The sequence below is a fragment of the Mesitornis unicolor genome, unplaced genomic scaffold (assembly GCF_000695765.1).
Source record: "Mesitornis unicolor isolate BGI_N332 unplaced genomic scaffold, ASM69576v1 scaffold6645, whole genome shotgun sequence".
NCBI classification, from domain to species: domain Eukaryota; kingdom Metazoa; phylum Chordata; class Aves; order Mesitornithiformes; family Mesitornithidae; genus Mesitornis; species Mesitornis unicolor.
Window position 1 is genome coordinate 11,939 of NW_010186086.1, and position 13,397 is coordinate 25,335.

Sequence of the window (13,397 nt, forward strand, 5' to 3'; positions counted from 1 at the left end):
TCCAGGAAAGAGGCTGATTTCTCCATTATGGGAAAAGGCTTTAGAAATGTTCATTATTGTAACAGGCTACAGACTAAATATGTTCTATGTTTTTGAGATAACAGACTTCTACTTTTAGTCTGAATTTAATTTCATTGTGTCTAGCCTCGAGCATAACCTCATTCTGCATTCTTACATGTTTTCTTTGCTCCAGTCTTCAGTGAAAAGAGCAGGTCTGCCTATCACCACATCTTTTTCACAGCTTACTGAGCCAGGACACGTCTTACCATAGAGGCCACTCAAAAAGATGTGAATCATTTGAGCCCTCAGCACTGAATGATGTGCTTGATATTAGGGGTTATTTAAAGAGACTTACTCCTGGGGGAATTAAGCAGTCCTTTGGTTTCAAAGACTGACACTGGCAGGGGAGAGAAGAAAAAAAGCAGAAGCTAATTTCTTTTTGATGCTACTCTTGCTCTCCAATAATCCAAAAAGAGAATTTCAGAAGTATTTTCTCCGTTCCGTATGTCAACAGAAAATTTTAGGCTTGAGTATATGCAGTGGACAGTTACATAAAAAGAATGTGGCAGCAATATATTCATGATTATAGTTCAAAGGCTTTTTGGTATATGCAGACATAGTATTTATTGTCAGTTCAGGAAAAGAAACAGCCTAAGTATGTGTGTGTGAGAGGGTGAAAGCTGACAATTCAGTGCCTGCTTTCCCTTGTGGAAGCCTGACCACAGGAAGATAGGCAGCATAATGGCCTAAGGTACCTACCTCGGATGAATTATTGTTGTCAACTGGTCCATTGAGATCTGAACGCTGTTGCTTCCTTGGCTGCTCTAAACCATTGCACATCTATAAGAAAAAAAAATAAAGGATTTTAAATCCTTTTGTATTCTGAAAAGCTTCAAAACAAAGTAGAGATTTCTGTGGAAGTCAATAGTGCAAAGATAGAAAATTTTCACCAAATTAAATTACATTCAGTAATATAAATTCATAAAACATTAACATATGAAACTGTACTTAGCCTTATTTGATGATAGTCACTGGTCATGAAGCTGTTCTGTGTAGTTATTTATCTGTAGTTATGTATGTGCAAGCAATACTCATCGCTGATACTGAAATATCATAATGTGATATAACAGGAATTTCCTATTGTAATTTACAAATATGAGATTAAAATAAAAAATTTGAGTTGTTTAATTATAATAAAATATCTACTTTGATGTAAATAGTAAGACACTTCAATTATCATTAAATAGCAGCTACACTACTGATTTAAATTTAAACTAAATTATTTTATTTCAATGCAAATTTTTTACATTAAATTAAGGCAACTGCTGACAAATTGTTCAGAAACCACAGTCAGATTTTTAAAATGTGTTTATGCTCAGTAATAAAAAAATCAAAATAGTCCTAATGGCCACCTCTGATCTGAAAAACATAATCCTAGCACTGAATATAGGATTCTCTGTTTGTTGGAGATACCTCATGGCATCTCCTTCCTTTTAGGCTAAGCCAATCTACAGGATGCTAGCAGCACAGCTTCAGGCTTCTGAAGAAATGTAAAAGGGACAATATAAAACCCTAGACAAGGAAAATACTAAGTCTTTTAAACTACAGAACTCTTTTTTTCCTAAGTTCCAATACTCTCAAGGGCAGAACTTCTCCAGACCTGAGACAAGTCACTGAACACCAGCACCCTGCTCACCGAGTGCCGTGTCCCATATGTAGCAAGAAGTAAAGTTTTTATGACTCAGAGTTTCAGTGTTAGAAATCTGGAAAACAAAGGTCATTTCTGGAACAATATTTTATGATTTAGGATATTTCACTTTCCTTTTTTCTCAGTTTCCCCAAATTGTATATTAAAAAAGAGTACCTAAATGCCACTGTCAGTGTAAGGCTTCACAAATAAGAAACTGTGTAAATAGAAAACATGTAGCCAGTATTATTTCAAAGGGTCAGCCTGAATGTTACATGTGAACAGACCTCCTTGTCTTCTGACTTTCAAATGCAATATGTAGCTGTAATCAAAGAAAGTCTGCATGTTCATCTCTAGACAAATTATTCCCTATGCATAATATTCAGTCAGCTGAACAAAATGTGCTAATGAAGCAAGCACGTTAGAGGTATTAGCTCAGTAATGCTAATTCTCAGGTAACACGACATACACAAAACAAAAATTCACCCTAGTAAGCAGGATTTTAGGAAAGAAAAGACTATATGAGATATACACAGAGCACCAAGACTTGGGACCCATTGACTACATGGCTATAGTAGCTAAGTTTACCATATCCCTGCTTATAAATGCCATTGCGTCCGGGACAATAAATCTAATTATATTGCAAGGCTAAACCAATATGGAGCAGTATATGTTGATGTGCAGTGAAATATATTAATGAGGTAAACAAGTATCTACAGGGCTTTAATAAAACAGGCATAACAATCATACATTATTCTTTAAAATAGTAGGATTAGATATGCTTTAAGCAGGGAAAATGACATAGCCATGATGAAGATACATTAGACTGTAAACAGTGACAGCGAATACTCAGCACCTACATCAGAATGTTAATACTTCTAAAGCCCTGTCAGTTCTGATTACCATGCACTTGACTGAACTGAAAATGCAGCTGCATATAAAGAAATAATTGGTTGACTGGTTTAGGAAGTATACCCTGAGTGCTATAAACATTGAAACATGCCTCTGTCATAAATCTTACATGTCAATGGACTTATTCTGCCCAAGGGGATTATAATACCAACCGTGCTCCTTGGTAATAGCTACATATATAATTCCATATAGACTTAATATAAAATATGACTATATACTTGTGTAACCCTTTTGTTTTCACTTATACATAGCTGTAATTTAAATGAGTTCCTATTTTCAGGATTTAAGGGATTTTAGGATTTTAGGAACAAACAAGTCTTGCTTGTTCATTGCTTCCTAGTCACAGATGTAGTATATATTGTTGTTATTGTGTATAGGCTGGGTTCCAAAAAGAAGTCTATGCAGCATGCATGATGAGTTGGGATCAATCACAGCACCTTTAAAAGGAACATAGTAATACTAGATGTTTTTCACTTACTATTTGGTGTCTGTACACAAAGGCCAATTTGCTTTTTTTCCCAGTGTTTCGCCTATGTGTTTAGGACCCCCAGTCTAATTAGGCAGAATCTCAAGAAATTCTTCCATTTCTTTCCTGCTCATCTGTGCACACAATATGTTCCAACTCTGGCTAATCTATTAATGCTTTGTTCTTTAAAAGTGTTGTGATGGGGAGGCGAGTGTGTCACTGTGAGCACTTCCTCCAAACAAAGCTGAGCGTAGTATCACATTCTTGAGCACTTCTCGGCTTTGGAGAGTAGCCCACCCTGTGTCCCGTCAGCAGCAGCATGAAATACCAAGTAGTCAGTAAGGGGACCTGCGCCTCTCTGAGACATTCTGTGCCTAACATTTGCCTGCAAGTATGTGGGCTGTTACAGTGACCCTTTATAAAATAAGGCTTGAGACCTTTGTGCTGAAGAAATTATTTCTAACATGGTATCTCAGAGGGAAAGGGCAGAAAGAAGTACAGGGAGAAGGGCTTCCCTTTCTTTCCATCAGACTTACAGTGTCAAAGGAGAGAACTGTGCAGAGTAGGCATGGCTGTATCTCCCATTCACAGTCAGAAACCATGTAGTCTTGTACGTATGGAAGAACATGCTTCTAGACCAAGGATGAAGGGACTGTCTTGGAGCTTCTTTATGGAATCATTTTTAGAAAACCTAAATTCTGGTATTCAGTGTAGGCTGGAAGTTGGTTCATGCTCCCAGGTGATCTGACCAACATCAAATAAATTATCATACTTGATACTTGTTTTCTTCGTGTTTCTTACAGAGTTTCCAGTTTATATTGTTGTTTTAACTGTTACGATAGCTAGAAGAAATCACATTTGAGGGAAACATTTATAAGGTACTATAAATACTTTATACCCTGATATGCAGTTTAAAATAGGACCTAAAGCTGAACCAGAAATCTGCAATTGACTGCACACTAACACAGAGGTACAGCTATGTTAAAAGTCTCTTAACCTAGGATAAGATTGTGATACAAGGACAGATTCTGCAAAGGAGAGTTATAAAAATCTAATAATATTAAAGATGTAGTGTTATTAATACTTTTGCCTCTGAGCAAGTACTGAGGCAGTATCCAGCATCATGTGAACAAGCGTGAGGCAGCAGAAAATGCCATATTTAGGCTAAGAGGAAAATCAGACTCTACTTATTTGAGGTCACTGCAGCATCTAAGCACATCTTTCAGAAAGAAGCCTGCTGCTCTACCCATGCCTTGCCCTGATGGCCAATTGCCAGGCCTGGGGCCACCTGGGCCGGCCTCCCTCCTCCCACCAATCTTGCAGAGCCCCTCCAGCCAACCAGACTCCCTTTATAACCACCCCTTCCTGCAATATAAAGCTTCTCGTAGCTGGAGTTGGAGGTTGGTAGTGATTGAGTTCTGCTGTTTCTTAATACTATTGGTTGGTTACTCCTGTGTAAGCTGTTAAGCTTTTCAGTCAAAAGCTCAGCTCAGTAATATGGTCCTCCTCAAAGTTGCCACTTGTGATCCTGAATGCTGCTGTGGTGGTCAGTGCTGGTGAGACCTGGAGAATGTTCTGCTGGAAACTATCAGGCTAGTCCCTTTCTTGATTTATTCAGAGAAATAATTTGTCTGAGAGAGGAATGAAAGATTAGATTTTTCCGAATTTTTAACCCTTTTGGTAAAGAGTTGGTAAACAAGCACTGAGTGCATCTCAGAGGTGTGGTAAGGCTGTACTGTGTTTACACATTTGAATAATGAGACTTATGATCCATACTTGTTCATCTCTTTACTAGCAATACTGTTGAAATATTATAAAATAACGTGTTCAGAAACCAGTGTACTGGCTTATGTATCCTGAAATTCATCTTGAAGACTTGAGTTTCTTGGAAAATAGATGTTTTGTGGTAGGCTGGCTAGATTATTAAGCTTTGTCTCTCTCTAGAACAAAGGTAAAGCAGATGGATATTTTGTCACTTAAGGACAAAACTCCAGTTTCTAGTTTCAACTTCTGTGACATTTTTTTGGTTTCTGAAGACAGTTTATCACTGGGCCATGCGTTGTCCTGATTTTTAAACATTACTATGTTTACAGAAACACATCAAGGTGCATTTAAAACATTTTCTTTAATCAAGAGATGGTAACGTAGTAACAAGTCTATTATGGCAGTACTATTCCTAATAAACTTCTGTTGTAGATGCTGGGGATGTGTAGTGGGAGTGGCTTAATATACCCTTACTGAGCTGCTTTATTAGTTATTGTAAAATGAGTAAGATGCGGTAGGAGCAATTTGGCGCAGCAGGATATACTGACAAGGATAGAATCTGAACAAGACTACTCTTGACTAGCTGAAGGATTTCTGATTTTCATCATAGAAAAATAAAAAAAAAGGCCAGACTTCACACTCTATTCTATCACAAAGATTCTATTACTTGCATGCTGATTTAGAGGTGGTGCTAGCACACATCAGAAATTAAGAGGAAAATATGTGTAGAAAGAAGTAGTTCCAAGTAAGCATGTCAAGTTACAGTATGGAACTGGTGTTCAGATAAGGAGTCAAAATAAGTTTAGACATCTAAGCATTCCACAAAAGAATTTCAGTACTTAGTCCAATCTTGCTAAACATTAAAATGATCACAAATTGATTTTTATCCTATTAAAAAGGTTTTTGTCCTTGCATATAGTTAAAATTGAGAACCAGCCATGATAAGAGTTTCAGAAAAATAGCTGTGCTGAGTCATGCATTTTTATGTAGATGTAATTTGGAAACCATGCTGCCCTCTGCTTTAAACTTCCCAGAGAAGACTGTCACTAATGCATGTTTAGGCAAGAGGTATTGATTTTGCTGTCTCCTGGTGTCAGGAATGCATTGCTAAAATGGCATGGCTTGGCCAATTAGCACTGAGGAACTGTTTTTGTTTGAGAATGTTTGGACCATTTAGCACTTTTCAGTAAGTACTTAAACTTGCTAAGTTTGGGAACTGTCATTCAGTAATAAGTATTTAATATTTCTGCCCCACAGTTGCCTAGAACAGCATAGGAGAATGCAGCAAGCTTTTTTAATATCCTTTACTTACACCCATTGGTGTTTTCTACAAATTCTATAAAATGCACCCCATAATACTCAGACTGAATTTCGCTAAGACATTCCTAGGACACAGGTTTTCTAAAATGTCTATCATCTTAGCTGCTTCAGACTGGTCTAAGGGTGAAATCTTTACGGACAAAAGACTCCTGGGTTTGGGCTTTTTGGCACTGTGCCCACGTGAAGAGAAGGGAATAAACTTCAAATATTTTTGCCAATACTGAGCTTTACTAGTATAGGTAAACAAAACAACACAGTAGCAGCAAGGATGCACGCAAAGCTGTTGGAGAACAAGCTAAGACAAAAAAGAAGACTTTGTAAAATTTTCTTTCATAATTTTATTTTAGGATATTTTACCTGTCTCTGTCCATGTTGAAAAAGTGTAAAGGCATAGCCTACATGAAAGTTGCAAAATGAGAATAACACTGCAGAAGCTCACAGGGTCACTATCAGGGGAGTTTGCAAGAGCATACTTGGTGAGGTTCTCAAATGTATGCCAGTGATATGAAAGTACAATTGAGAAATGAGAAGCAACAGGATTCTGGTGTCAGGCAGCATCATTAAAAAGCAGACTTTCCTCTAAGGTCTGCCTTCTTAATAGTGATAATGGCAAATCCCTGTTTCTTCAAAAGGGTATAGGTGAAGGTAGGGTGTTGGTGCTGTTAAAAATTTATCCTTTATTGTTGGTAAATAGATCTGATGGAATAGGGTAGGCGTCTGCAGTCTGAAATCTAAGTAGATGAGACGTGAAGAACAAAGAGCTGATTAGACAGTCAAAGCCCAAGTGTTAAGTCCCATACTCATCAGATGTAGCTCTCCGGTCATGCCAATGCCAGTATTTCATAAAAGTATGACTCTAGTTGGGAAGTTCTAGTTGGGAAGTATGACTCTAGTTCTGTGGTGATTAATTGCTGAAAGCAAACTGGAACCTTTAAAATGTCATTTATCTACTAGTTATTAAACATTTTGTACGCAAGACAATTCCTAGCAGTTATCATGGGCTAAAAATAAATAATTATATTTTTAAAGGTATATTAAAATGTATTGTGTATCAGTTACTGTTAATAAACCTGAAATTTTATGCAGCAGTATTACAACCTATGGGAGGCAGGAAAGGAGGAGAGGAGCAGAAACACACAAAAAAGCTAAGGACAGCACAGTATGTGCATAAAACAACAAAATGCACATTCCTGTTTGTTCACTGTTTACAGAAACTGATACACAGTATCTTAGTTTAAGTTAAAAGCATTCAAATCTACATGAACTTAAAGAATTGGAGAAAAAGTGTTCCGTATGCAATATGGACGCTTCTGTCGTCCCTCTCACCATGATCTTTTGTACTGTGATGCACACTTAAAACTGAAATTTTTTAGCAAGGTGACTAAACCAAGGATCTTCCAAGCAAATTCTCTACAAACAGTGAGTTTGGCATCCAGATCTACTGACAACGGCCTTGGGTTTTTCTCCTTTCATTATGTACGAACTTTAATTGTTGTAATTAAGATAATTACTACCTCACTTTCACAAATCAGACAGAGGTTCATTTAGACAGTACACTAATTGCATCCATCCCTTACACATTTTATAGTGACTATTAGAAGAATTTAATGCCCTAGAAGAAAAACAAAATCCTCTGAGCTTTATCAAAATTCTGAGGTCCATTATCTATGTTAAAGGTCCAGTCTCACCTCAAGTTAAGGACATTTAAGGGCCTCTCAAGGTTTTATTCTCACTTTGGCAGAAATGGATACTGTATTCTTATTCGAATGCCCTCACAATCATTCTGATTTTTAGATAAAACTGAGGATGATGAGCAACCTGCAGTAGGTAAACAGAATACTGCAAGATAAGACCTGTCTTGTTATGATAAACACATTCAAGAAATGCTTGCCAAAGATTATTTAACTTTTTAATCTTTCTTTTCCATCCCTGGAGGCTTGGGGTAGGAGAGAGGAGAATCTCCTCATGTCTCCATTTGTGAGCCTCTGTATCTCCGTAGGAAATGTCACTTCACACCTTTATGCCTTGGAGGCCTGTGTTCTTCTCTTCAGTGAAGATGCCCACAGCAGTTTTGCCCTGTCTCCTTTATTACAAAATAAATGTGTGTCTTGTCACCCAGTCAGTACCTAACTATCACACCAGCACTTCCTCTGTTATTAAAAAACATTAAGGCATTGTCCCAAGACTGTCTGGAAGTAACAAAGCTCAGACAGGCAATGCAGAAATATTTAAGTCCCTTCGTTTATTTTCACACCAGTGGCAGTTTTAACAATATCCTGGTGTTAGAAAACCCCCAGCTGTTGTTCTGGCAAGAATAATAAAGGTACAATGCAAATCAGCTCAACCGCTGCAACTTTGAAAGAGTACAAAAAGATGTTGAAATGAAAGTCTATTTTGAATTCTGTTTTGAATTAGCAATCATTCAGGGGAAAATAAAACAACAATTTCTTATTCAAACATATAGAAGAATTCACTAACTTTCTTATTCAAGAGCTCCTCTTCTTTTTTGTTCTGCAAATACTTCCAATACTTACAAGCACCAACAATGCCAGTAGCAGCTGCTGGTGTACTGTGTCAGAAAGACCATCCTTAGATTAAAATATTCTCTGTTCCTAGCCAATACCTAGTAACTATTCAAATCATTCAAGATCAAGCTTATTCACATGTGGGATAACTTTTATGCTGGTAGTAAGGCACTGAATAAAGTAAAGTTACACAATTTGGTTCTGATTATACTTCTGAAAACCGAATGTAGAAATTAATACTAAAAACTTGCAGTAGGTATGGGAAATCTGAAAATATTCCCAAAAGTTTTTTTGTTCACAATTATAATAAAGGTCAACCTGTTTCATCAGCATATAGTTAAACATTTGATTTCCTTTTACTGTTTTTCTGAGGAACTGACATATTTTAACGTCTGGCTTTAATGGAATAATCTAGATTAAATTGTTTAACTGTAGGGCACTTAACTATAGAAAATCATAATATTTATAGATTTGATAAAGCTGAAACAGGAAACATATCTCTGAAGTTTAATAAAGCACTTTAATTAAAGATAAGGCAAAATAAACCTCTTATTCTTACTAGTCTGTCATATAAATACGTTTTGTTTTACCTCTTTTAGGTAGAGCTCTCTTCATTGCAGAAGAAAACTAACATTCAGCTGCAGAAAGCTTCAGATATGCAAAGCCAAAGCTTTAAACTGACCTTAGAGCAAAGGGAATTAGATGTCTCTTTAATGAAGTAAGCACATTCCAGTTGAAATTTTTAAAAAAGAGCAGAAAAGCTCATACCTCTGTTCTTCCAGAAAAGCTTGAGCTCTTTTTGAGTCTGATTTTTTTCAGAATCTTTTTTTGGCACTCAACATTAGAACAAGAAATGATCATGCAAGGTTTAAATTAACATCTATACCATTCTTGTGATAAAACTGCTTAATGGCATTTTTGGTAGGAGTAAAGCTCCTATTTCTTCTTGCCAAGTTCAAGATATGCCCAGCTAGTACAGAAACACAGCAATATGGAGGCACTCCTTCTTCCAGTTGTTTTTAATGTACGTGGTGTCTAGCCTTGGCATATGTTCACTTGAAAACAAAAGAAACTGAAAGTAGTCACCCACTAAGGCAATGAAACGGGAGCCCTTAATGGGGAAAAAAAAACCCCAAACCTTCAACTGTTTCAATGCTGACCCCAGTTTTAAGTTTATCTAGCATGTCACTGCAGAATAAAAATTGTGTAAATAAACTAGTATTGCCCTATGCATCTGGAATATTTTGTTTTACTTAGAACTGTCTGTTCTCTGTGCAAAACCTCTTTCCCAGTTCTCTACCTAAACTGACTACCTTCACCTTTTTTCCTAAACACACAATGTGATTACGTAGCTGTGAATGCAATAGAGTAAAGAAGTAAAAATATTGCTCTGTAATGCTCTTTGGAATAAATAAGTAACATAACATTTGCATAATGCCTTTGATCGTCTGGATACCTCATCGTCTGGATAATCTCATACCTGCTCTTGTTGCCACTTCAGTCTGTCCTCCGGGGTTCTTGACTTTGCTTTAAAACCTCTAGGCACATCTCCACTGTGCTTAGAGGCAGATGGGATATTCAGTGATTTTGGTCTTCCCTCATGCCTGTTAGCACTGTGAACAGCTTCTCCTTTTGAACAAGTCTCTTTGTAGTCATGTGCCATGTTTTCAGTCCCAGTGTGTTCTGGACTCATTTCTGTTGTACTATTAATACTGCTCATGCTCATACTCATTTTTATTTCGGCTACAATCTGGTCAATGTCCTCTTCCTGCTCTTCCAGCTCTGCATCCTCTTTTCTAGAATGGTATGGCGATATTCCCTGTGAGTTTCCATTAGCCTCTCCTGGGTAATAGTCTGGATAGCCACCTTCACTTTGACAATACTCTATGTTTTCCTCTTGATCTCGAATCTCCAAAGATGACACTTCATCTTCCAAAATCTGAACGCCATTATCTTGACCTTCCTGCCACTCTTGCCTGTCAGTCACCTCATTTTCATCTTGGTGCTGAATTTTACCTTCAGCCCATTCTTCCACAGCTTCCTGACATTCATCTGTTTCAACATGGTGTTCCTCATGGGGAGCATACTCCTCCCCATTGCAGTCCATTCCTTCCAGGTAACTATCATCCTCCGGACAGTATCTAATGTAGTATGTGATCCCCTCCTCTTCCTCTGGCAAGCCTTCGTCATAGTCCTCCTCCTCAGAGGTGTTATTCACATAGTCAGAGCTGGAGTCACCATCTCCACTATGATCATTGCACTCATGTTCCACAGGTGTAGGACTGCCTTGTCTGATAGCTGCTAGTTCCGTCTCCTTTGCTGCATAATCTTCAATAGGAAGGTCACTTTCTTCATTTTCAGGCTCCCTGTTGTGAGATGAAGTAGGGCAAGCTCTCACTCTGTGATCCAGCATGCTGGCTGTAGTGCTTTGATGTTTCCTGTTTGCCATAGCCAACTCCTTATATGACAATCATTTCTGAGCAATTACTGTAGGGAAGATGGAAAAACAAACATTCAGGAAAAGGTCATCAGTAGAGATCAGTGATGTTAATAGGAAACAAACTGATAGATTTCTTTGGTAAAAAGGATGTGTTTGTAGATATTTAAACCAGATTCAGACAGCTAAAATGCTCATATTATGGAACCATGAAATCAAACTAATAACTAGCACACTGAAAGGAACAGATAAAGAGAAGGTTCTACATTGATGTTAAATGTATATTAGTGTAGGATCTGTTCTGTCAATTTGACAGAGAATTAAGCCTGAACCTTGAAATTAGTTTTCAAATTCTTTTTCTTGCCAGTAAGGGGTCATGCTTTGATCGCTATGCAGTAAAGAGGAGCTCTTTTCAATTTTCAGCTTGGGCATTTCTTGAATGTGTACTGAAAGCATACATTTAGAATCTGACTTGCTCTTACCAAAACTAAAGGAAAATAATTCTATTAACTTGGCAGTCACATAGGGTGCTAAAGGAAAATGCACTGCTATTAAAAAATCACTCAATGGTTTATTAGCTCCCATTGTTAAACCAAATAACTGGGTTTTTTAGAATAGACTATTTCAGTTGGAAGGGACCTACAATGATCTAGTTCTGACCAATTCAGGGCTGACAGAGTTAAAGCATGTTATTAAGGGCACTGTCCAAATGCCTCTTAAACACTGACAGGCTTGGGGCATTGACCAACTCTCTAGGAGACCTGTTCCAGCATTTGACCATCCTCTCGGTAAATAAATACTTCCTAAAGTCCAGTCTAAACCTTCCGTAGTGCAGCTTTGAACCATTTCCACACATCCTATCACTGAATACCAGGAGGAAGATCAGCCATAGAGAGCAATGGGGCTGCCCCTTGACCTCCTTTTCTCCAAACTAGACGAGCCCAAAGTCCTTAGCTCTTCACAGGACATTCCTTTCAGCCCTTTCACCAGCTTTGTTGCCCTCTTCAGGACACATACAAGGACTTTCACATCCCTCTTAAGCTGTGGGGCACAGAACTGCACACAGTACTCCAGACAAGGCTGCACCAACACTGGATACAGAGGGGTAATCACCTGTTTTAACTGGCTGGCTTTACTGTATTCAATGAACCTCAGGATGTGGTTTGCCCTCTTGGCTGCCAGGGCACACTGCTGACTTGCATTAAGCCTGCTGTTGATGAGCACCCCCAGATCACTTTCTGTGCTCTCAGCCACTCCTCTCTCAAATTATACTTGATCCTGGCATTACTCCATCCCAGGTGCAGAATCTAGCATTTTGATTTGTTTAATTTCATCCCAGTGCTCCAATCTATCTAGATCCCTCTGCAAGACTGGTTTACACCCTAATCTATATGCCAGGAAAAAGAGAGACCTCTACAATAAAAGGTCATTAATTCTTCACATTAAATCCTTGTGCTAGTTTAAATTACATATTTTTATCTAAACACTGGATTCTAAATAAATAAGCAGAGATTGATTATTTTTGATACAGTTCATATAAAGAAAACAGCTAATTCTAGACAGGCTTGACAAGTGTGGTCTGCTGTGAGTGATCTGGATGGGGGAAGCAATGTACTTTCAGAATGAATGGTTGTGTATTTCATTGTTGTATGCTTATGATAAGCTTGACTTGCACAGTTACTTAATTGGGGTGAACTGAGCTTAGACATGGGCTTCTGAAATGCACCACACAAGTGCATGCTTACCACGCAACTGCATGCTCTATAATATGCAAATAACGGCATGACAGCCAACCACATGATCATTTTGACATAACCAGCCTCCCAAGTCTTGTGTGCACGCATAAAGCAGTAAAACTAGCACGGAGCTATCCAATTAGAGGAGCTGTATAGAGATGAGTTCCTAGGCATTATGAATGTCTCAAAAATATCCTGTCGCTGTAACCTAAAACCTCATAGACATCCCTGCAGAATTTCTGTTCTCACAAGTAAAACCCCAAACCTTAGTTCATGACAAATCCAGGAAGACGATGTGTCTATGGATTAATGTAATGGCACCACATAGCAAGTCTAAGTTCTTCCTGAAACGGGGATTCTAGATTCTGGGATACAAAGTATCCCATGCAGAGCTGCATGTTAGTCACAGGAGGGGACATGAAAGGAACCCAGTATATGAAGCTCTTTTTAGTTATGGATGCCTTGCAGAATTAGTCTTGACAGAAAGCTTTGAAGTAAACAGTGTATTTAAAGTGAGGTTTTAAATGAGAAAATCAGAGAAGGCAAAACT

General features: G+C 37.9%; 1 protein-coding gene across 1 annotated transcript in view; it reads right to left on the minus strand.

The window, feature by feature from the left end:
• The window catches only part of LOC104541070 (amyloid beta A4 precursor protein-binding family A member 2-like), a gene marked incomplete at its 3' end in the record, with an annotated part of 18,639 nt that extends 7,516 nt beyond the window's left edge, over positions 1-11,123 (minus strand). Inside the window, exons 1-2 of the mRNA XM_010185034.1 lie at positions 10,155-11,123; positions 760-840 (exon numbers count right to left, since the gene is read on the minus strand). Coding sequence (XP_010183336.1) covers positions 760-840; positions 10,155-11,123 — 1,050 coding nt within the window. The remainder of the gene's footprint in view (positions 1-759; positions 841-10,154) is intronic.
• Positions 11,124-13,397: the final 2,274 nt, after the last annotated feature.